We start from the raw sequence: 25,808 nt of genomic DNA on the forward strand, positions 1-25,808 counted from the left end.
ATTTGAAGTTCTTGTTTGGTATTGGTTCTTCCACTAGTCTTCTAGAAGAGCTACTAAGGAAACCATAAGGCTAGACTCTAAGTTATTGGGACAAAGAACAAGATAAACCTATAAGGATTTCCCATGAGGGTGGATCCTTGTCGATGAATGTGAGCGAAAGCGGCTGCACACAATTCTCCCGACTGAAGCCTTTTTAGACTGGCCCGTTAGGACAAATTTCCATATCCTTGAAAGATTGTTGGCACCAACCTAGTGATGTGAAAAATGTTCGTTCAGGCCGGTTTGTCAAAAAATTTCTCGAATGGAACCTTCCCCTAGCTTAGGGTCATTGCTTCTTGTGCCACAAACTTATGAGCTTTTTAGCTCTAATCAACTCATTGATTAGGCTCTGAAGGAATTGTAATTCCTTTGTGTTATGGTCATGGTCTCTATTATACACACAATACCTCTTCATACCCTAGAGAAGGCTTCGATCCTCATTAGCAACACATTCTTAGAATACTCAATATTTTGGATGATCTCCACTAGCTCAATTATTTTGACCCTTAGTTGAGTCACTTTTGGTGTTTCATGATCATGCATCAGACACTCATTGTAATGAGTCAGCCGCTGGCAAGGTACCGAGCTTGACCTTTTTGGTTGTAACTTCTTGGCCCTTCTTTTATCTCTAGCCAGCCAATTACCTTAAAAATGTGAATGAACAAAACACATGTCTTACTTTAGCCTCCATCTCTTGCTTTGTGGAGCCCTCTTCCACAGAAGACAGATGGATGGCTCTGTCTTGGCAGAAATGGGGGTAGAAGTTGTACTCCTCAGCCAAGATTTGATTATTGGCCAGCTCCAATAGCTCCGCTAAGGTCTTCGGTCCTGCAACCTAGAGTGTATCAGAATGGTCCTACATTTAGCTATTGAGTTGGGGCGGTGTGCACTATACGGGTTCCATATCCCGCACCTCAATTGATGAAAGACAAGAGGCTCTCTCTCTACCCTTATCTGATCTGTAATATGACCTGTAAAATCTCCCGAGGCTTATGGGCCCTCGGAAACTGCGCCAAACATATCTATTAAAAACATGATTTCTCTCATTGAAAATCTGTTGAACAACCTGAGGTTGAATCCTTCATCTTGGTAAAGAAGCGACAACATTTTAGCGCATCGATAAAGTTCACGAGGCACACTTTCAACTGAAAAAAAGCAATCTAATCGACATGATCAATTCTGCCCTTATGGGATTCCAATGCATATATCTTGAACTTTTTTTGGGGCTTGAAATCTGAGATCTATCAAAAGAAAGCATTCTCAAGATGTTGAGGAGCTTAAGTATGCCAGAACTGATCTCTATCTATCAGTGTTGACGTAATACTATATAAGTATTGGGTGTTTCCTTGTATTTTTAGTCCTTGGGGAGACCTTTGACTGTTAAGCACATACCTTTCAACTAGGGGATTTGGCTCCATTTCCCGATGCAATGCTGCTTGGAGTGCTCCCATCATCTGACCTTTCAACTCTTGCAATTGGTCCTACACAAACATCTTAGTGCACTTCATGTTGGCGGTGTCCTTGTTATGAGTTTCTTTTCTGTGTGCTACTTCTCTTATTATTGTTGGCATGTTTCACACTCACCGTACCTTTTAAGATGTTGAATTTTGATTGAGATATGAAACACTCCCAAGGAATATAGTGTAAGACAAGAGAGAGAGAGAGAGAGAGAGAGAGAGAGAGAGAGAGAGAGAAATACACAACAATGGACAATAATTTGTAACAAGTGTGCAACCCATTATTCACAGAATGATTTTATATTTATAGATAAAGGGGGTATAATATGTGAAGTTACATTTATACCCCTACTTTAGTTGAGGGTGTATAGGTTATTCTAGGCATTTAAAGTATATGGGCCCAAAGCCTGATTGTTCTTGAGCTTGACTGACTGGGCTGGTAGGGTCTTGGTAGGGACTAACATTTGAATAGGCAGATGAGGCCTTAGTAGGCATCACCGGTTAGCTAGATTCAAAAGGTGTTGTTGGTTGACCAATCTTCTGTTGGTAAGGGGTTAGTGAGATTGTTCCGGTAGGCCGTGTATTATCGATTGATTGTCAAATCCAGTCATCGACCTTGGATCCTTAGTGAGGAACTCCTGTCAGCATAAAAAAAGCCAGGCTATTAGTCAAAAGGTGAATCACCATAATTTGATAAGTGGTCAACCTAAGATGAAGAAATCTGGAGGACTACGACTTGTTGTCTTATTGATTCTTGATGATATACAAGAAGTTTGTTGGACATCTTTGATAAAATTGTAGGACTCGAGGGGTTAGCTCATCCCTTGGATTGGTTTCATCATGGTGAATGGTTTTAATTATCCTGTGCTTCACTTTTAGTCAAACTAATTAGGTTTGAGATTTTTCAGTTGCCTTAGTGGGTTTTGGCCTTGACACATCTGGTTGGACAACTGAGCCTTCATATCTTTTACTGGTGGACCCTTCTTTGATATGCCTTTTTCCTATTTGTATCGTCAGACCTCCTCGAGATTAATGCTTGCACTTTTCTTATATAAACATATAATATTCAAATTATTTCATTCTAATCTTAATTAATATAACAAATTAATTTCTAAAAATATTCCCTTATCAAATTACAAGATTATAATAAATTTTAGGTCGAAAGAACAACTAAAAATACTTTCCTCAGCTTAGAAGAACAAATATATGGAAAAGCACAACTTCAAAATGTGATTTGTTATTTTTATTTTCTTAAAATCAATTTAATATAAACTGTTATCAAAATATATTTATTTTTATTTTCATTTGTACCTTTTTATTTCTATAAGAAATTAATTTTAAAAATATTTTTTATATTGATCATAAGGATTTAAACTAATCCCTATTAAAAATTTTATTTTACATATTGATTTAATTTATATAGTTGTACTTCTTGAACTTTTTTTAATTAATCATTTGAAATTAATAAAATCGAAACTAATTATTATTTAAAACTATTGAAATTCTCATATTCTTGAAACCATAATTATAATTTAGTATATTTTTATATAAATATTAATTTCTTGTTCTTCGATCATACATTGCATTAGATGAATGGAGATATAGGGATATTAATTTTTAAAATAATTAAAATTTAAAAGTTACTATTATAAAAAAAGGAATTTACATACTATTGAATATGAGATTGTCCTGTCAGCAAAACCTAGGAGTAGAGCACAAGTGAGAGAGAGAGACAGAGAGAGAGAGAGAGAGAGAGAGAGAGAGAGAGAGAGAGATAAGAAAAGTGACAAGAAGAGTTTGAAAAATTCATTAGCCTTCTGTTGTAGAAATGATACTCTATTTATAGACTTAAAAGTTGTGAAGTGTGCAATTGTGTGCTTACCCCTATTTCAAGTAAGGACGTCATTAGGCATTTTGGTCATAAATAAATACATGAATAAATCAATGAATTAATAAAATAAAATAAAATAAAATCTTTTAGTTGGCTATCCCATCATCCATTTATTTGAGGTTGGGTTCTTTGATTAGTTTGTCTGAGGGTCTTCAAACGACAGGATTATAGAATTTCAGTCGGCCGAACTATGGACCTTGGTCGGTCGAATTAAGGGTCTTTGATCAGCCAGGCCATGAAATTTCAGTCGGCCATAATATTGTTCTTTGGTCATCCAAGTTATGGACCTTTGGTAGGCTAAGGGTCTGTTTGGGGAAGCTGCAACTTCTCAGTTTTTCAGCTGCAGCTGCGCTGCTCCAGGAAGCTGTTGCGAAGAAGCAGTTGCGGGAAAACTAGCTGTCTGTTTGGTGCAACTGCGTGAAACCAACCGTCGGTCAACTGTTTATGGAAAAATGACCATGTTGCTCCTGTTTGGTAAAATTGTTTAAAAGAAGACTGTAACATCCATATTTTTGAAATTTCACAAGCAGAAATTTATTTCCAAACAAAACAGAAAGTTCAGATGCACCACTAACTTAACAGTGAGGCTCGAAAGTGCTAAAAATTTTTGTTTGAAATAATTACACATATGCAACACATTCTTATGTATTTACATATCCAACACATAAACTTTAATTTGTACGAAAATTTGTTTAATACGAGATAATTGGGTAGCATAAATGTAATAAAGTAAATCCAAGTGTTATATATGTAAATATGTTGAATTAATTATGGTTATGAAATAAAATTTAAGTGTTAGATATGTATTAATATGGAATTGATTAATATATGGAGTAAATTTAAGTGTTAGATAGGTAAACATATGAAATACATGCCTGATCAAATGCAGAAAAGAGTTGGGTAACATACATGTAATAAATACATTTTCTCTAAAATATTATAAAAAAATAATATTAAAAAAAATGAAGTATAGTTCATGTTCTCAACTTATTTATTACTTTGCAAAATTCATAATTTATTATTTTATGATTTATAATTCATCAACAATGACAATAGTAATTAGAAAATATATAGATAACTCAAAGTTTGTGATGACTTCATTCCGCACCAATTCAACAGAACAACTGAGTTGCACTACTTAATGTTGAAGCCATTGGTAAAAATGATGGATTCGGCTGTCAACGATTATAGCAGTCATGACTTAACAAACTGATATGAATATAGCAGTCAAATGTGCCAAACAAAGAACTTAAAAAACATCACAATCAGGTAATGATAAGAGCCATGACTTAACAAACTGAAGGAATATAGCAGTCAAATGTGCATAACAAAGAACTTAAAACATCACAATCTGCATGTGAAGAATATTAAGATAAAAAAGCATATAAATATTATAAGCCGAGCAATATTTCCACACAATTTTATCCAGCAAAGCATGATGGCAGACTAGCACAAAAACTCAACCATGATCAAGCATATTGCTGAATTTCTTCATCTCCGTCTTTCTTGGTCTAAATCCATATTGGTATATGTTGTACTAGTGTTAGGAAAATAAAATAAAATTAATAAATAACGAAGAAAGCATGACCCAAGCATTTATAATAAGTTAAAAATGAAGGCTGACAAATATCAAATAAGCATATTATAAGAAAATACAATAACAAAGTAAAAATGTCACAAGAAACTATATATGAAATAAAACAGTTTCTCAGTCAATAAAATATAAGACAAAAAATTTCCTCAAGTATGCCTGTGAGCATGAAAATGTCGTAGAAATGCCACCCGTTTTTTTTGGGAATCGCTGTGAAAAAATCTCTTTGGACTGAATCTTGAAGAAGCTCTACTGCAAAAAAATATAGCTCAAATTTCTCTGAAATTTCCTCATCTTCATCCATAATTTTCACGACTTGCTTAATGGAATTTCCCTGAACTATACGTGGTGCATCGTTGGAAGTATCTACCAGATGTGATATCTGGTTTTTGATAAAAGCAGCTCCACTCTTTTTTCTACCTTCCACACGAGGACGCTTAAAACGGCTGGTGGACTGGATTTCAGGGAGTTCCAGGCTTTGGAGATCGGTTGAATCACATGATAGGTTGACGTCCACATTCTCAGGGGCAACACAAAACTCTGTCTCACTTGGAGTGCATGCATATTTGCCTATTGCAATAACACCCCCAAACATTCGATCTAACTTGTCCTCCAACTCGGGTTCAAGTCCACAAAGTTTGTATTTCGTCGTTGCGGGAACAGCCTGCAAAATCATATTAAACACTTCAATTAGTATTAAAAAATGAAATGAATCAAATTAGACGAAATGAAAAATTACTCACCGCAAGTCTCTCTGTCCACCACTCCTTCGAAGCATCAATGGTTCGCTTCAGCGGATCCCAACCCAAGCCCCTTGATCCTCGTTTTAATTCCTTCCAAATTTTCCAATCATTCTTAAGTTGGTCCTACTTGTTTTTTATTTGCATCCCGTCATACAACCTCCCTGTGCTTCTCTTGAAATTTGCGATAATATGTTGCAACCCTTTCTCATTAAGATATGTCATATACCTATTTCCTAGTTCAATCTCCTTAAAGCAAAGATCACAAAATAATAATTTTATTTCTTTCTCCCAGAATGCCAGTGTACTATACTCTTTGGTCTTGTTAGTCATTGTATTGCTAAAATAGAACAAATTATTGTAAATAACAATAAAAAATAATTTTCTTGTTAGAAGAATCCACCAAATTTCATGGGAGAAGAAAGTTACACTTCAAGCAAAAATTACTCTAGAAAAAAATGCAACTAAAATAAGTTTAAGGTTGACGATCATACACATCTATCAACTATATATAACAAAATATAAAAAGAAGCCTTGGCTCTGTTTCACTAACAAAACCAATTAAACATCTCTAAGACAAACAGACGTAGCCAACCCTGCCAACCATCACCATCTTAAGCAATAACCAGTAAAAACAGAAACACATATTTAGATACAAAATATGTTTTTATTTCATATTAAACATAAAAGAAGAATAAAAACCAAAAAACAAAAAGTGATCCCAAACTTCCAAGGAAAAATATTGAATAGTTCTAGAGGGAGCCCAAGGCAATCATCTAAACGAGAAAAGGCCGCAATCGTGCCAAAATGTCAATTGCAAGATAAGGTAAAGATTGCCACAGATCACTATGCATCAATACCAAGTGGCAATGGCAGCAATGATCACCTAAAGAATATCTTGGTCATCCAAAGATGCTACATCATCACCATAGGAAGCATATGGATCTCTTTACTGGCCAGGTGCACGTGATGGCCACACTGTAAATCATCATTAATGCCTTCAAACATTCTTGATCATAAATGAAGGAAATGGCAGCACACTAGTATATGCATATCAAATATCTAGATGATTACCAAATAAAAGGTCCGATAAGTTTTCTTTCTGAAGACATCAATCTTCCTTGGAGAGTGAAGCAACACTGATGTGTCTTTATACATATCATCTTAGTTCGGGTCTCATCATCTTGTGGCAATTGCACAGGGATCATTCAAAAAAGGGTTATAAAACAGAAACTAAGACATGGAAAAGGAGAACGGAAATGAGAAATCTGAAGCTCAAATTCGCCTTTATGCCATCAAAAAGATTAAGCATTCACATGTTCTCAAACATTGACGCATGAAAGCATTGGTTTCCAGCAAAAGCATACACCATCAAAACTGCTACATCGCCCTTGCAAGAGAGCAAGATCGATGAAGCACCTTTGATAGGGACAAAAAGCGCCTTCCATGTCGAGTTTAAACATCATCCCCATGGATGATCATTCAGCACCACTTTAAAGAGTCTAGGGACTAACTTAGCACTTGAAAGCAAATACACCAACCAGTGACTCATGGAAAAAGTGATTACTCTCAAAGGCACAAGCATTCCAAGCAACTCCATCACCATTGCAGGTGAAGGGAACGCAGTTAGGGATCTATTTGAAACTTTAATAGAACTATCTTACTGAATCCTTGCTCTCTGATTTCTCAAAGAACTCCAACAAAAAGGACTCCCGGGAATACTGAAACCAATAAGAATTAGAACAGCAAAAAATGAAGAACAATTTAGGAGGAGAAATACGGATCAGGAGCGACGGTGGAAGAGGAGCAGTAGCTGGGGGAAGAACGTCGGGAGGCTTTGCGACAAGGACGGGAGCAGCGGCGAAGGGGCTTCGCTCGATTCTAGGGCAGCAAAGTTTCTCCGCACGGTCTCAGAAACACTAGAGATTAGGGCGCGGCTTCTAGCCGGACAATGAGGTAATAACAGTCGCGAACGCGGGGCCGCGGCGGTGCGCGAAAGCGAAAAAACAAAGATGTGCGTCGCGGTTTGGGGCCGCACCACTCGAAAAAAGCGCCCCAAACGGTAGCGACGGCTGCGGCACTGTATGCTAGAGCTCTCCATTACCAAAGCTTCAATTCCGCGATCCGGCGGCCGACTCTCCTCCTCCTTGCGTTGTGGAAATCGTTGGCGCATTGCATCCTCGCCGGTGTAGACCATTTCAGTGGCAGCATCCACCTTCCACGATGGTTGATTGCTCTATTAAATATCACCATTGAATTTTAGCGGTAAAAGGTGCGTAATTTTCTATGTTGGAGTTCACTTTTTCTTTCTTTCGTCTTCGCCAAAGATTTTTTTTTTTTCTTTAATTCAATTACTATCAGAATGTGCATAAATGTTGACTTCTTCATGTATGTTTAGTCTTATTTGCGAGGTGGTTTTATGAATATCAATGGCTGTGTAATTCTCTCCGTCATCACTTCAACTGAAATTATCCATCACATGGGTCTGTTATAATAGAGGATATTGTGCAATGCTTCCAAATTTTCACTCCAAGTTTTTTTGCATTGAAGAACTGCATAAAGCGAAAATGCCTTGCATGCATCTTATTGCTTGGAAAGCAAGCAAAACACCACAAAAACCATTAACAATCTTGAATATGGAAAGAGCAAGAAAAAAGGTTTAGTTAGGTTTTCTAATCTCTTGCTTCGTTGTAGTCAAAATGATGAAATTGGGAATTCGAAACTTTTGGGACGTGAGAAGAGTGATCTGTTAAAATCAACTCCCATAGCATGGCCAGTTTCTCCTCTGTTAAATTAACACTAATTTACCAAGGCATAGTATTTTTAGATGCATTGATTTAATAAATTTTATGCTCTGGTTTTGTAGAAACAGATGAGGAGGCAAGAAACTCGAAGATTACATTAATATCTCATACACTAAACTGTGTACATGGTTGTCTATATACAGACAATTGAGTGTAAAGAAAGCATAACTCTTGATCAGTTGTTTACAATTCTATTGCTGAAAATATCTTTGGATATAAATAAGACTAATATGATTATTGCCTTCCTTCAACATGATTGCTCTTGGCAAGAACCCGAAGCTTGGTTCTCAATTTGTTGAATTAGGGCTTGTATAATGATTTTGTAAATATTTGAAGTTTGTCTGCTTGGATGTGGTTTCTGATAAAGTGATAATCAATCTCTATTTTCGTACAAACATGTAAAATCAGGTTATTCGCAAGTGCTACAGCAGATATGTTGTTGCAGTATAGTTTGGTTGGTTGAGTTTGTTCAATGTCTAATTCCTTGAGAAGATGACATAACCAAAGCATATCCAAGGTGTTTGCAGCTATGGGACAATATTCAGCTACATTATGTTGTTTCCTTACAGTCCAAGATAGGGGTTTTGTACCCAGAAAAGAGCAAAAGCCTTTCGTAGACTGAGGACTAGTGGAATCACTAGCCCAATCCATATCGGAATAGGTCTACAAATATAGATCTCCCTTAGTGATTTTGATGTCAAAAGTCAGAGTACCTTCTAGATACCGAAGAAAACTTTTGAGGAGTTGAAAGTGATATTTAGTGGGATTTTGCATATGTTGACATATATAGTTAATCTTAAAAGTGATGGCTGCTCTTTTTATGTTCAGGTACTTGAAGGCCCCAGTGAGGATCCTTTATTCAGCGGGATTTTTTGCAGGCTGATTTGGAACAGATACTTGTGGCTATTTATTGTGTAGAAGAGTCTTTTAATTCCATCATTATTGCAGTTTCATATAGTTGAACTACATATATATTTTGGCCTACAAACATATGTTCATCTACTATTTGAGTAGCCCCAATTCCCAAAAAATTGAATATTGGACCCAATTGTTTGATTTGAAATCTTGAATTTGGTCTAGCTTGCAGATTTTGGATTGCGGAAGTACTATCTTCTATAGTTAAGATGTCGTTGACATGTAACAAGACAAAGATTTGCTGATTTTTGTGTTCTGATATGAGTAGTGAGGGATTGGCCTTGCTAATAACAAAGTTCACACTGATAAAAAACTCAGACTATCTCAAACCAATGACATGGTCATAGTTTTAGACAGTATAAAGTTTTCTTGAGAGAACAAGCTTGATTGAGTAGTCGAGGATCCATATATCACTTGGGCTGTTGTATGTAACCAATTTCATTGAGGTTACCATGTAGGGTTGGCATTTTAGCTACGGAACTAATTGTCTCATAAATATTAATGCCATATTTATTTTTATTTCTATGGCACCAATCTTTCTTTTGTACCATGACACCGTACCATTAGAATTATATTTTGTTTTGTAAGTCCATTTTCATCCAAGTATTGGTTGATTTTTCAGTGGGGAAACCAATACCCACATTTCATGGGCTTGGAGAGCCTGAAATTATTCATTCATCAATTGTCTCCAATGGGCGTACTTCACAACTAGAAGTAACCGAATGAAGCTAATTGAGGCATTGGGTGCATTTGAGGCGCCCTGTCCTAGATCAAATAATCATACGGTGGTATTTCTTGGTGGTAGGCAGATTAAGCTCATCAGTTTCAGGTGGCTAAGGCTACTGGATATGATGTATGATGTTCAGGTGGAGTTAAAGAAAACAGAAATTGAGACCCATGCTGGGATCTGTCAGCCTGAGGAATGTTGTTTTCTGTAGGGTCATCTCCTGGTTGTTGTCAAGCAATAAGGACTTGCACTGTTTGGTGGAAGTTATCAGTTGGAGGAGTAATATTGTTTTTACTCTTATATTCGCCTACATCATCTTATCTTAATATTTTTATTTTTACTTGAAACTCAGTTGTAAGCATCTTAATAAGTAAGATGCATTTATAAAGTGTTTCTGAGTTACTCATCTGAGGAAAAGCCCAACAATATTTAGAGTACTAACCAACAAAATGTGCATGGTATCGGTATCCTTGATTTGATATAATTGGGAAGGGACCCCATACATCACTATGCATAAGTTGGAGTGGTAGATAGAAGAGAAGGGGAATGATTGTTTATGGATTTTATTAGCGTTACAGTTATGACAAGGAGATGTCTTGGCTGTTTTGCCAAGAGACGGGTACAATTGTTGGAATTGCTGGAGTATATTTGAACTCGGATGACCAAGTTGCTTGTGCCAAGACATTAATGAAGATATCGAGGAAACAAGGGCCTTGGGGAGAGTTGCTGAAGTTGGGGCAAGATTGGGTTATGAATTGTGTATAAACCTTTAGAATTGTTGCTTTGTAGGATAATTTGCCATGTCTGAGGATCAAAAATAGAAAACCAATAGAATCAAATGTAACTGCAACTTTGTTGTCTTTGTAATCTTATAAAAACAGAGCAGGTTATGAGTTAATTCTGGAACATGCCAAATTATTGCAAGGTGAAGCTTATGATTGGGTGTTGGAAGATTGTGATCGCCATTATATTTTGCCCAGGACAGATTGACCACTTCCATGAAACTTTTCTCTATTTGTTGATATTATTTGACCACATTATTTTATAGTGGTAATAGAAGGGAAACTTTTGCAGATCAAAAAATTCTATTTCGTGGGGCCACCAAAATTCAATAATATTATCGAAGCTTAGAGAAGGAAGTATATTAAAGATGATGTTAACTATAATGTAAATTATGAGAACAGGTTCAGTAATCTTAGGAAGCTTAAAGAAAGATAAATTAAATATATTTAAAATATTGGTAATAAATATCAATGTAATTTTTAATAAAAAAAGACAACTTCTTATAAAAAAATATTTTTGAATCTTACTTCAGAATTTTTAAGGCTTATATATGCAGTACTTGATCAATGATTGCTATAGGAAGGCTATAAGTTTGCCCAATTCTAGAAGTTAGAAAATCATATTGTTTTGTACATAGAATGAGTAGAAAATCATATTGTTCTGTACATGGAATGAGAGTAATTGGATGCGCTCAAGAATACAACCAGCATAAAAAGTATTTTAGACATTATATTTACTCTACTTTAATTAAATTTTTTTCATGTTAGATTCATAAATTAAGTAGAAAATGTATAACATTGTCTAATGAAGTAATTGATGCGTTCTTCGATTACTTACATTTTGCAACAAAATTTGCACTTGATATTCAAATCTCTAACAATTGAAGTCTCATGCCCTTGCCCCCATTTGTGCCCCCTCCATTTATTCGATTGTCCTATGAAGGTGCTGTAACTCCCAACCCATTCAGGTATCCCCTCCTCCGAACCTCCTCCTACTTCCTCAATGCCCTCTTTAATCTCCATCTCTCCTTTCTCACTCTCACACCGACCACTCAACTCAGTTGCAATGAAAATTGCTACATTACCCCACACCCATTTTCCACACCCTCCAACCTCCCCTAGTTGCAATTGGAGTTCTTGCTCACAAGAACATTCTCAATTAAAGTTTTTGCTTTTATCTTGCATTTTTATTCAGTAAATGTTTGTAAGATTGATGCTTCAAGGCTCAGATTGGTGCATTCAAGATTTGAAAAGATTTGTTCTTGGAATGGAAGAGTTGGAACTTATAGTCCAATGACGATATGTCATATAAAGGTCAAGGAAAAAAATTATCTAACTTTGGGAAGAAGGCTTACCCTGAAGATTGGAATTGATAAGTTTGTTGAGAAAATTAAGTTTTAGTTCGGGAGGCTGGGTTTGATTTGAGTTTATTTTGACTAGGGATTTGATTGATTTTGGGTTTAAAAAGTTTAACTTGAGGGGCTCACTTGATTTGATTAGGTTAAATTAGACAAACTTGGTTTGAGTTATTTTTTTTGCATTGATTTGGGTTGGTGAGGTTTGTTGAGATCTGAAGGCTATTAAAGTTTGTTTAAAGTCTATTTGAAATTTATTTGACTTTTTTAGATGTTTGAATTTTGTTAAAGCTTATTGAAGTTTGTCAGTTTTAATTGAAGTTGTTTTAAGATTTGTAGAAATATATTGAAATTTATTTGAAATTTGTTTGGAGTTGATTGAGTAATATTTGAAGTTTATTTAAGATTTGTTTTAGATAATTAAATTTCATTCGAAGATACTTGAAGTTATTTTGAAGTTTCCTTGAAGATGTGTTTAAAGTTGTTGAGGTTTGATAAATTTGTTAAAGTTTGGAAGTTTGTTAAATTTGCTTAAGTTTGTTAAAGTTTGATAAATTATTTAAAGTTAGTTAATGTTTGTTATATTTATTAAAGTTTGATAAATTTTTGAGAGTTTGTATAAAATTTTAGATTAATAAGGTTTATATGAAGTGGGTTTGAAGTTTTGGAGAAAGGGAAGTTAAGAAATTTTTGAAGTTTAAAATTAAGGTTTTTGGGGTTTGAAATAGTTTAAGGTTCTCAAGAGGTTGTGATTTTGGATAAAAAGTGTTAAGGATTTTGAAAAGATTTTGCATTGAGTCGAAAGTTTGATTGATTGCAAATGTTTGAATATAAAGAATTGCAGTTAAGGATTTAAATGAAGTTGAAAGTTTGGTTGAAAAAGTTCGAGTTGGAGTTGAAAGTTTGAAGTTGAATCCTAGACTAAGGGGTGAGATAGGCTAAAAGAATTTTTAGATGAAAGTGATGCCTAACCCTAAAATAAAACAAAATTATACAAGAAAGCTAAATGGGTGGATTAACCTAATATTTTGGAGTAAAACCCTCAGTCAATATGCTCATAAATTTTCATCATCTCAGGTGTATTAGTATCCTTAGATGATTAACTAATCATACAGTTAGAGGTCTCCATTGTTACCACAACAATGACAAATGTATACTTTTTTATTATTTAGAGATTTGATGTGTCTTTTTGCAGTAACAATGAGTAACTTCATCCTAGGGCACCTTTATAATCCAATGTGGTAAAATTTATTTGTTTTATAGGTCTTAGTATAGTTTTGTTTTTATGTTGGCTAACTTATGGTTCACAGCTAATCTGCATAGTTGTAGTTCTCATTATTTAAGTTGGTGGATTTTAAATTTATTTTGAAGGCTTGATATTTAATTCATGATTTTTTTTAATTCCTAGTTTATCAGTCATTGTGAAAATCAATTTCTTCTAAGTTTAAGTTTTGTAGTTGGTTGTCTATCGTAACTGTTTTCCATTGATTTCTCCTTCATAGTTTGACTTACAGTATTTGGTTTTTTGTTCTATGTTGAAGTTATATACCAAGAAAAGTAGCATTTTTTTTTATATTTTTTATACTTAAGCTTTATTCACATGTTTATTTTTCAAATTTTCATACATGTGGAAAGATTTTTTTTTTGTAAAATATTTTTGTCACACAAAGGTATTGTTTATGATGTGAATGAATCCTAATTTGAGAAGTGTGCATGCTTAAAATTGCTCAAGACTTATATGTTTAATAAATAAGCTTGTAAATCATGTTTCTGAATGAAAATGTGTTCATTCATGGGTCAATCATATAAACATGTAAAACAACAAATTCAAAAGGATTTGTAAAGTTATGTAATTTTGGTGTTGATTGGTGAACACATCCAGGTTTGAAATGTGTTTTAAATTTATTTTATTTGAAAAAAAAAATCTTAAGGTTATGCTTGTTTAGGTTCTGCTTTTTAAATGTCTGCTTTAGATTTTGAAAAGGATTTACTGAGGTTAGGAGAATTTTATTTAATCATTATGCTTTACTTTGAAAGAACTTTGCTTTAAGTTTATTCTTTTTGAAAATGGTTTGTTTTAAGTTTTATTTTGAATGAATTTTGCTTATGTTTCTTTTGTTTGAAAAAACTTTGTTGAATTTTGAAAAAGGTATTCTTTTAGAAAAATAATTGTTAAGAGTTTTGTTATAGGTAATTTTATTTAATTTTTATTTGAAAATATTTTAGAAAAATTTTTATGTAAGATTTTATAAAATTTATGTTTTAAAAAGTGATAGTTTTATTTAAGAGTAGGTCTTGTTAATTTTCTCTTAAAAATAGTTTTTTTTTTTAATGTGGTTTTGGTTTGTTTTATTTTATTTCAAATCTCTTGGTTATTTTTATTTAAAAGATCTTCTTTTAAAAGATTTTGTTTTTTTTTTAAGTTTTCTCTCCTTGGAAATGTTATTATTTTTTTGCTAAGTTTTGTTTGGAAAACATTATTAAAGGTTTTATTATTATTTTTTGTTTTGAAAAAGTTATTTTTGAAAAAAGTTTTTGTAGAATTTTTATTTAAGTTCATCTTTTGAAATTTTTATTTTTAAGTTTTATTATTTTGTTTATTTTGGGAAATGTTATTTTGAAAAAAAAAGTTGTTAAATTATATTTTTAGAGTTTTGCGTATTTATTTTTCATAGTGGTCTTCTTTGAAAAGATTTTATTAAGTTTCATTTTTTAAAATTCTCTTTTTTTAAAAAAAGATTTTGTTTTTTTCTTTTTTTATTCAAGTTTTTTGTTTTTTATTGAGAATTTAATTCTTAAAGACTTGCGTTTAAAGTATGTTTATAAAGATATTAGAGTTTAGAGCACACATAAATGTGTCTCACCTTATAAAATTAGTTCCTCTTTTTGTAGCTCACTCAATTTTATCTAATGCATAATTCTTTAAGGACACATTTAGGTTTATACATGTATTTATTGAAATAGTTACTTTTGAGCACATTCGTTTTATATATTTCTATAAAAGTAATTAATTTCTCTTCTGATTTTCATATTAATTTTGCAAATCTCTCCCTTAAATGCCTAACTCGTGGGAATAGTCAATCTTAAGCATATAAGCATATCTTTTATACATATATATTTTTTAATATTTTTTCTTAGTTATTCTAAACATGCTTTCTACTTAGATCCATAAAGCCACATCTTGTAAAGTGCATGAAAGGTATAAAGCCACAACTTGCATGGTTATTTTCATGAATAAACATAGGGCCACAACATGAATATGCATTTTGCATTAATAGACATTAGGCTACAAATTCAATGAATAAATATAAAGCCACAACTTGCATGAATAAATGTAAAGCCACAACTTGCATGGGTTTGCATGAATAGACGTAAGGTTACAACTTGTATGAATAAGCATAAGACCACAACTAGTATAAGTATTTGCATGAATAAACATAATACCACAACTTGCATGGGTTTGCATGAATAGACATAAGGTTACAACTTGTATGAATAAACATAAGACCACAACTAGTATACGTATTTGCATGAATAAACATAAGACCACAACTTGCATAAAAACACATAAGACCACAACTTGCATTAATAAACATAAGGCCACAACTTGTATGAATAAACATAAGACCACTAATTACATATGTATTTGCATTATTAGACATAAAATCACAACTTGCATAAATAAACATAATACCACAACTTGCATATGTATTTGCATGAATAGACATAAGGCTACAACTTGAGTGAATAAACATAAGGCCACAAATTGCATGAATAAACATATGCCCACAACTTGCATGAATAAACATAAGGCCACATAGGTATTTTATGAATTTGAATTATCCCAACTTTATAACTTGCATGAAAATTTTAATTAACCCAACTTACAAACATGCATCGATATTTAGCTTGCAACATAAAGTCACAAGTCACAAGAATGAAACATGAAGTCATAAGTCACAAGCAGGCAACATAAAGTCACATAAACCTCTACAATGAGATATAACACAGTTCACATAAAGGTTTGCCTTATTTTCTCTCTTTCCCGTCTTTCCCTCTTTTTTAATCGTAAGGCTAGGTTTTTCTTTCAGGAATGGTGAGAAGTGGGGGAAAGTGGGTGAATTGGGGAGGATTTTGGGAAGTGGTGAGGTCAAAGGAAAGGTGACTATGGGATTAGGGTTTTGGGTAATGTGGAGTAAGGGAGGTGAGTAAGTTTTGGCTTGGTTTTTTGGGTTAGGTAAGGGTGGAAGGAAGTGGTAAAGCTTTGATGAGGATTTCAGCATAGGATGAGGGAAGGAAGAGGTAAGGTAGGTGTGTGCGGCTTTGGGTTTGTGATAGTGTAGAAATTAGTGAGGTATTCGTGTTAGCTTTATGAAAGGGAATGATACGAGTGTGATTTTGTAAAGTCTTGGGTAGAGTGAGGAAAGAGGGAGAGAAAGGTGGTATAAGTGCTCTGGTAAGGTGATAAAAGAGGGATATAAATGTGATTAGGGTTGACCATGGTGAGAAAAGAGGGATGGAGAGGTAATGAGGGTTGGGCATGGTGTGGAAAGAGGGCTTGTGGATGTGTTAGGGTCGATCATGGTGTGGAAAGATGGAATGAGAATGTGTTATGGTCAGCCATGGTGTGAAAGAGAGAATGGGGATATGTTAGGGTTGGCCATGGGGAGAAAATAGGGATTGAGAGGTAGTGAGGGTTGGACATGGGTAGAAAAGAGGGATGGAGAGGTAGTGGGGATCGGCCATGGTGAGAAAAGAGAAAGGAAAAGAGAATGAGGTTCAACCATGAGGAGAAAGGAGAAAAGAAGGGAGAGTGAGGGTCTGTCATGGGGAGAAATGGGAAGGAAGTGGGAGTTAATGGAAGATTCATCACAATTTTCTAGTCATCATGAAAGACTTAAAGAAAAAAGGAAGAAAAAAGGTTGAGGTGTTATAGCTTTGCTTGAAGATCTCTTAGTTGCCTTGCCTTGGAATAGAGAGGGTCTCATTGTCCTTGGATGAAATGTCTTTTCCTTCATGAAGAGAGAGGGCTCTCAAATTAGAAGAGAAAAGGAGAGGAAAGGAACTGTTTCTCGATTTGTTAAGAAGATAGGAGAGAGGAGTGGTTTCAGCCAAGAGGGAAATGGGAGAGAATGGGCCACAAGAGATTGAGAAGGGGGGAGAGTGGGGTTCGGCTGGGATGAGGAGTTTAAGAGGTAATTTTGGAGGGGATGATTAAGGGGAAGATAAGGGGAAAATTCAAATTTCTTTTTCAGGATCTATATTTTTTTGAAATTCCAATCCCTTACCTCCAGAGTTATTTCCATCTATTGACATCCTCAAGCATAAGAATAAATCTACAACACATAGAACACACAAACTTTCTTCGTGACTCCCATATTACAAATCCTTGAGAAGACAACCACAGGACTATTGCGTATGAAATACCACCAAAAGCGAAGTCCCGCTTCGCTCCTTCCTCTCGCAACAAACCTTTGTAGAAGCCCTTCGTGACACAACCCTGCGAGAAGATTTGATCCCTTCGAGAATGTCACGTTCAGAGCTTTTGGGAGATCATATTGAGAAATTTTCACGATCCCATAGGTGGTGCCGTCTGACGCGAGCGACCTAGTTTTTCGCAATCCTGTTTGTCGAGAGCAACCCTATCTGTTGCGATCTTATTTACCTTCCTAGCGAGCTCTACTTTGGATGCTACGCGAAGCGTTCTCATCTGTCTTTCCAATGAGTGTGTCTGCTTCCTAGCAAGCTCTATTGCGGCTGCTACCCGAAGGAAGCAAGGATCAAGTTGCATCAACGAAGAGGCCAACTGGCTGCTAGGGTTATTGCTCTAATACCAAATAAAAATTATTGCTAAAAAAACCCCTTGATTTCATTGATGACGGGTTTATATAGAGCCTTACAAATTTCAACATTTATAAGTAAATACTTAGATTTCATTTATTTACAAGTATGACTCTACATTAGATACAAATCTCAACAATAACTAATTCCTGTAACATTTTAATAAACAGTCAACACTTGAACTCAACATTAAATCTCAACAGCTAGACGACACATTTGAATGATGCTAAATGATCAATGAGATCAGATCTTCCTTTGTAAGACCCTGATGATGGAATCATAAACTTGTATGATGCTCATGTTCTGTAATTTTGCCTCTTCTACTTGCCTTCTCTTCTTCTCTTTATCTTCTATGATTGAGAATAAGTTTTGTTGTTTGGATAACAAGTCTCATCATCTTCAGTCTTCTTAGATGGCAAAGCTCTTATTGATTTCACTACTAATATCTCTCCTCCAATGATTTAGAAGAACTAGATGACAACTCCACTCTAGGCATCACTCTTGGCTCTATTGTTTCATGAATCACCCTCATCATCTATTCATTTAGCTCATTCATCAGTTACACCATAAACTTTGAAATTAGTATAGATGGTTTTCTCTAATTAAACCTTTCTTTATCAATTCTCACTTTGAAAAGTACAGGAGACCCCATGTTTTAGGCAACATTCTAGTTAAAGATAATCAAGAAGGCCCTTTTAATTGTTGAAAAGGATATCTAAGAAGCAAATTATGGCAATATGTTAGATTTTGCTTCTTTGGACCTTTGAGTTATGAGTAGATCCCACACCAACTTCCTTCATTGATTGATTAACTTAATGTGGTGGAAACAAATGCTAACTTTCTAGTGAATGGTCGACCATTGCTTAAAACAAAAAAGAGGTAGCATCATTTATCTAATGTCTATGGCTAAAATCTTCATATTTTTTTAGAATATAAACCAAATGACAAAAATCCTAAATTTAAATGATAAGGATCTCAATTAGATGCTCTTGGGTCCACCACTACCACTATTTCCAATGAACTTCCTCTGTTTTCGGTATTTTGGAGCCCCATGTGCTGCTTAAGTAGAGAAAAATTTAAAGTTCATACCGGTATTTAAATAAATTATATTTTTTAGAAATTATTATTGTGCATTTTTTATTGATTGCACTTAGAAGTTGGAATGCATCTTAGGGCATCCATAGATATGATGAGCATTATTTTTATTTAAACTAACATCAATAATTTGGCTGCTTATGTTGTAGTCTAATAAATGATATTTATTATTGCCACTTGGGCTAACTTAAGTATCATTATTTATGCCATGATTCTAATTAGTTTGTCTTATGCATTTATATAATTGACTAAACACGAAGTGAAAAGTATATTGGGGTTGGTTTGTCAACTAATTGAATTTCATTATAGCCTAGTGGTGATAATAATTAATTCAACTTGGCAATCCAACATATACCAAACAAAAGAAAAAAAAAAGAGTTTTGATTAACTTGATTACCATAATCATATTAGAATCTTGTCCCTTTTTAATTTTTGTGTTGGCCTTAGGTGGACCTCACTTACCCAACTTTGATCTAAACTTCACATGATAACATGCCATAAAATATCAAATTTATAAAAATAAAGTTAACACAATCTAAGGCTTTTGCATCGTCCCGTATTCTTCAATCATCACAAGTCACAAAGCTCTTGTAATTTCACACTATGCAACTTAGCACTTTGTTTTCAAAAACTATTTGCTTGCCCATTGTCAATTCTCTATGATCTAATCAATTTGTTGCTTTCGCTCAACTGAATAAGAGATGCAAATGAACTCTTAGAACCAAGTCTCCACCAAGTGACTTAACTTCTTCCATCCTCCCTCAATCTTCCCCACCTCCCTTGCTATTGACAACCTTTCTTTTCCTTAACCACTTTGACTTTCTATGTATGTTGTGTCTCTTATCTTTTTCAATAAATTGATGCCACTTTGATGAACCCTAGCCGTCTTTCCCAAAAAAAAAACATTTTCATAAGCTTAAATAATTTGGGCTTGAAATGTGTGCTTTTTTTTCCTTACCTTTTTTCCTTAAATATTCACACAAAATGAACATTTGGAGACTCATTGTGAATTTGTTCTCATTTATTATTATATAAAGATAAAAATTCTATTTTAATTATTTATTAATATTTTCATATGTTTATTTTTTCAAAATTGTTATTTGGGCATATTGGCTTCAAGAGAGTAAAAAAAATGTCGCCTTTTTCTTGTTAAGAAGTTCTAGATGTGTTTAGCACTAATTTATGATATATATATATATATATATATATATGTGTGTGTGTGTGTGTGTGTGTGTGTGTGTGTGTGGAGGTTTGTTTTCCTTCCTTTTATGAAGACAAGTGTTGCGTTCCAAAATTTAACAATTTCTAATCCCTCATGGAATTTGATGGTCCTTCAATTTATAATCAGGTTCTCATGCGCTCATTGGATTATTGTTATCTATCATATTCTTACCATGCTACCAAATTTGATCCACTTTCTTTAAGGTTCTAACTTCTAGGTAATTTCTTGGTTGCAGCTAAAAGTAGCTATTTTTGAAGTTCTGTATAAGCGCACTAATAATATTTATAATTTTTCAAAAGTATAGTGTGTAGTTCTTAGTTGCTATCCTTTCTAATCAATCTATCTCCCTTAGGGATTACCTGTTTCCAGGAACTTGGTAAAATTAATTTGTTCCTCTTAGTCTGGTCGCATATTATGTGCAAATATGATGTGTCATGGTTCATGTAAGTTGAATCCAAGCCTTGCTGTTAGAGCGTCCATCTTTCTCTTTCAAGCACGCACATACACGCGCACACATATTCTATCCATCTTGGTCACCATCATCACTAGCATTATAAAAAAACTTGTGGATGGACTTTATAAATCATCCTCTTATTTTAACCTAATGAGTTATTCTCGAGATCTTAAACATATTTATCGTACGACTCATACTTTTAAATCCTCTAATATTAATTGCATCTATTTATTAACTATTTATTTTACCGCTTCGTTATTTTCTTTCTAACCACATATGTTAATTTCTTAACTGTTGAGAATTTTAGGGCAAAGAAACTCAAGAATCAACACAAATCCAGAAAGAAACACAGAGATTTAACGAGGTTCAACAAAGATGTCTACGTCCTCAGAAGCAGAGCGACGACTTTCCTCCAATTCAGAAAAAAGGGTAAGGTCCCCTTAGGGTTACAATACATAATATATGTATATATATCGTTGCCCCCGCACCCCCAACCCACATAACGAAACTCCCTCGATTGAACAAATGCATCCGTTCTACTCCGTTCGCGAGCTCCGCTCCAGCATCTGTCTCTTTTCTGGAATATGAGTCATACCTAACAAATTTTCACCTTGGCGAATATCCAGTTCCTTAGGAGAAATACATCATGGAGTTTCTTGCACTCCAAAGTGGGTTGGGCTACCATACTTGTCTAGCAACTATGAATATTCAACAAGTTCAACCAATGCAAGAACTTGTTGATAATAACTGACTTGGTCAACATATTAGTTCCATTCTCATTAGTATGAACCTTCTGCAACTGTATCTCACCAGAAGCAATTAATTCTTTGATCTTGTGATGCCTGACATCAATGTGCTTAGTTCAAGCATGATACACCTGGTTCTTAGCCAGACAAATGGCACTTTGACTATCACAATGAAATTGAACTCCACCTTGCTCAACACCCAGTTCTTTTACTAGCCCAGTAATTCATAAGGCTTCTTTAGTAGCTTCAGTTGTTGCCATGTACTCAGCTTCAGTTGTAGATATGCCACAATAGGCTAAACTGTTGATTTCCAACATATAGACCCTCCACCAAGGCTAAACACATACCCGACTGTAGACCTTCTGTCATCCAAATCACCTGCATAGTCTGAATCCACAAACCCCACAACTGAAGGATCATTCCGCTGACTGCAAAAAATAATTTTATGTCCTACAGTACCCTTCAGATACCTGAAAATCCGCTTGACTGCTTCCTAATGTCCTCTTTCGTCCTGCTTCCTAATGTCCTCTTTCAGGTTTAGACATGTATTTGCAGACTTGACTAACAACATGAACCAAATCAGAACGAGTACATACCATTGCATAAATCAAGCAACCAATCGCACTGACATATGGAACTTTTGCTATGTCTTCAATTTCCTTATCTCTCTTCATATATTGTTATGAAGAAAGCTTAAAATGATTTGCCAATGGAGTGCTCACAAGCTTTGCTTTGCTCTTTGCTCATCTCAAACCTTCAAACCTGTCTAGCACTTTCTCAAGATAACATCGTTAAGATAAACACAATTGTCCTTAGCATCTATCTCGATGAATCTCCATTCCATGAATCTTCGTTGTAAGACCCAAGTCTTTCATGTCAAATTCCTGGTTCAGTAAAGCTTTCAAAGCAAAGACATCATGCATCTTCTTTACAACAATCAGTATATCATCAACATACAGTAACAGAAAAATAATAGAACCATCATCGAGGCTTTTAATATAAACACAATAATTGTACTCACATCACTTTTAGCCAATCTGAATCATGTAGGAGTCAAACCGCTTGTACCATTGACTTGAAGACTGTTTTAACCCATACAACGATTTCTTTAATATGCAAACCAGATGCTCCTATTTAGTTTGAGTGAACCCTTCTGGCTGCTCCATGTAAATCTGCCCCTCCAGATCACTATGCAAGAATGTAGTTTTAACATCCATATGCTCCAAATGCAAATCCCAAATGACTATTAATGCAAGCACTGCCCTGATTGAAATATGTCTGACCACAGGAGAAAAGATTTCATCATAATCTATCCCATTCTGCTGTAAAAAATCCTTTTCTACTAATCGAGCCTTGAACTTTTCCCCTTTTTTTTATGATTCTGTTGCTTTTCCTTTTATACACTCATTTGCACTCAATAGCCTTCTTCCCCTCAGGAAGCTGAACTAGTTCTCATGTGTGATTTTTCTGCAAAGACTCCAACTCCTCTATCATTGCACCCATCCAATTCTCTTTCTCCTGACTGGTGATAACTCCTTGAAAAGTGATTGGATCATCACTGCTGATGAGAAGCGCACAATAGACCAAGTCTTCATAACCCAATATGCTTGGAGGCCTTATATTGGTGCTTCTCTATCTATCTTTGACTAGATTGTAATTCTGCAAGTCATCTGTATTGGAATCATCAAGTGTTGGATTTGAACTTTCAACTCTCTCAGTTGTTTCTAGACGCTGTTCTAAATTCATATGCACTGTACTTGAACTAGAACTATTCTTTGACACCTTGGCTTGATTCTTCTGCAACATCGACTGCTCATCAAAAATGAAATCTCTACTGATCACCTTCTTCTTTGCAATTGTATCCTAAAACTTATATCCTTTCACACCTTTCTTATAGCCCAAAAAGATGCACTTCTTGGATTTTGGATCAAGTTTTGATCTTTCATTACTGGGTACATGCACATAAGCAAGACAAACAAAAATTCATAAATGATCAAAATTAACTGCATTACCTGTCCATACCTCTTATGCAACCTTGCCACCCAATGATGCGTGAGATCTATTGATGAGACAGCATGCCATATTCACATCCTTTGCCCAAAAACTTTTAGGAAGCCCTGCATTCAATCTTAAACATCTTACCCTTTCAGTTAAGGATATATTCATCCTTTCTGCAACTTTATTATGCCGTGGTGTCTTGCGAAATGAAAAATATCTCTGAATCTCATGCTCCTCACAAAATTTCTGAAACTGCGAATCTGTGTACTCTGTGTCATTGTCAGACTTCAAATTCTTGATCTTTCTGCCAGTTTGGTTCTCCACCTCAGCTTTCCACAGCTTGAATTTGGAGAATACTTCATATTTCTGCTTTAAGAAATACACCCAAACTTTCATGGAGAAATCATCAATAAACGTAACATAATACAGAGATCCCCTCAATGACAATTCTCTGTTAGGGCCCCATACATCAGAATGCACATAATCAAGAACAGTTTTGTGCTTTCCATTCATGAAATTGCCTCTAGTCTATTTTTCAAGAAACACAAAACTTACAAAAATCGAGCTTGCAGCTTTTAACACCTTACAACAGATTTCTTTTATGCAATTTTGTCATCCCACGTTCACTAAGATGACCAAGACACATGTGTCATAGTTTTAAATTATTATCATCTGACTCCACAAAATGAACTCCGTCTACAAATGTACTTCCCACCAGTTTGTAGATATTCCTTGCAGTTAACTTTCCTTTAATCACAGTCAGTGCACCCTTAACAATTCTGATGATTTTTCTATCCTCATCTACTTTAGGAATAAAACCATTTATATGTAAAGTACTCAAGAAAATCAAATTTATCTTCAAATCTGGAATATGTCTAACTTCACATAATATTCTAACAGTGTCATCGTACATTTTAATCCTAACATTACTAATGCCAACAATATTGCAACATCTATGATCACATAAATAGACAAAGCTAGAATTAGATGACTTGTATGAAGTAAACCACTTCATGTTAGGTGTTATGTGATAAGAGCATCCTGAATCAAGAATTCATGCATCCATGAACTAAGTTGATGAAACTGAAAGCATATCACCATCATTGTAATATGAATTGTCACTCTGCACCACATTTACAGACTTAAATTATTGATAAACTTAAAATATAGTATTTTTAGATACATTTTTATACATATTTTTGAGATATTGCACTTTAATGGAAGGTATTTGTATGTTTTTCTTTCAGGTATAAGTAAAAATGTGAAAAATGCTAAAAGAGGGTGGTTATGACCACTAGAAACGAAAATATGATTAAAAGACTTGTGAAAAGAGGCATCCATTGGAGAATACATCGAATTTGGACACATTTTGAAGAGTTTCTAAGACACCTCTTGGAAATTTATAAAAGAAGGAAGATGAGACATTTAGAAGTGTGCTTGAAGTCTCTGAAAAGTGCTTAAAAAGGGGGAGTTATGAGAAGAAGTTTTTGGAGAATTTTTTAGGGAGATTTAGGCACCACAACTTTACTTTTTCTTTTTTGTTTTTAGTTTTATTGTGGGAGTTAAGAGTGTGTAAGAGAGAAGAGATTCAAAAGAATTTCAAGAGTTTGGTGGAAGATTTGAGATAAGTTTTTATCTTTATTTTTAAACTACTTTTGGTTTTAATCGAGACTTCTTGTTGGTTTGACAATGATTTTTACTTTTAAACTAAAATGTAGTTTTGTTTTCTCCATGGATTCTGAGTTGTTTTCTTTATATTTCTCCTTAAAATGATAAACAATTAAAGTGTAGGATAGAAGTTGTGGAGAGTATTAATCTTTAATGTTGGAAGAAGTTGTGATGATTTAATTCCATGTACTTCATTTACTTTTTGATCTGACCCATTTAGATGTTAAAATTTGTTGTAAGAACCGGGCTGATATTGTCTCAGTCAACAATTTGAAAGAATCACATGAGGTTGTATGAATGAGAATCTAGTTCATATGATTGAGTGCAAATAAATAGAGTTAGAGGACTTTAAAGTGATAGGCTAAAGCTCCCAATTTGATTTATTATTTTAGGTTCTGATACGAGATGTTAGCCCCCAGGTGGAGGGAATCGAGGGAACCCTAGAGTGAGAGCTGGTATCTTGGTATCTTCGCTGCCTAGCCG

The 25,808-nt window shown here is 34.5% G+C and overlaps 2 protein-coding genes across 2 annotated transcripts; one reads left to right on the top strand and one right to left on the bottom strand.

The window, feature by feature from the left end:
- Positions 1–5,083: 5,083 nt before the first annotated feature.
- On the bottom strand, positions 5,084–5,836 carry LOC110033052. The gene is made up of 2 exons (XM_020736905.1): positions 5,722–5,836; positions 5,084–5,642 (listed from the first exon to the last, which is right to left on the bottom strand). Exon 2 carries the CDS (start codon positions 5,571–5,573, stop codon positions 5,100–5,102), a length of 474 nt encoding a protein of 157 aa, XP_020592564.1. The 5' UTR covers positions 5,574–5,642; positions 5,722–5,836; the 3' UTR covers positions 5,084–5,099.
- An 854-nt stretch (positions 5,837–6,690) lies between these two features.
- On the top strand, positions 6,691–8,205 carry LOC110033041. The gene is made up of 2 exons (XM_020736894.1): positions 6,691–7,329; positions 7,411–8,205. Exons 1-2 carry the CDS (start codon positions 7,269–7,271, stop codon positions 7,671–7,673), a joined length of 324 nt encoding a protein of 107 aa, XP_020592553.1. The 5' UTR covers positions 6,691–7,268; the 3' UTR covers positions 7,674–8,205.
- Positions 8,206–25,808: the final 17,603 nt, after the last annotated feature.

Source organism: Phalaenopsis equestris, unplaced genomic scaffold (assembly GCF_001263595.1).
Source record: "Phalaenopsis equestris unplaced genomic scaffold, ASM126359v1 Scaffold001081, whole genome shotgun sequence".
Lineage (NCBI taxonomy): Eukaryota > Viridiplantae > Streptophyta > Magnoliopsida > Asparagales > Orchidaceae > Phalaenopsis > Phalaenopsis equestris.

Coding starts and splice junctions, on each gene's coding strand:
- LOC110033052 (XM_020736905.1), bottom strand. CDS start 5,573: ATGTTTGGGGGTGTTATTGCAATAGGCAAATATGCATGCACTCCAAGT.
- LOC110033041 (XM_020736894.1), top strand. CDS start 7,269: ATGGAAAAAGTGATTACTCTCAAAGGCACAAGCATTCCAAGCAACTCC. Junction 7,330..7,410: donor CAACTCCATCACCATTGCAG/GTGAAGGGAACG, acceptor GATTTCTCAAAG/AACTCCAACAAAAAGGACTC.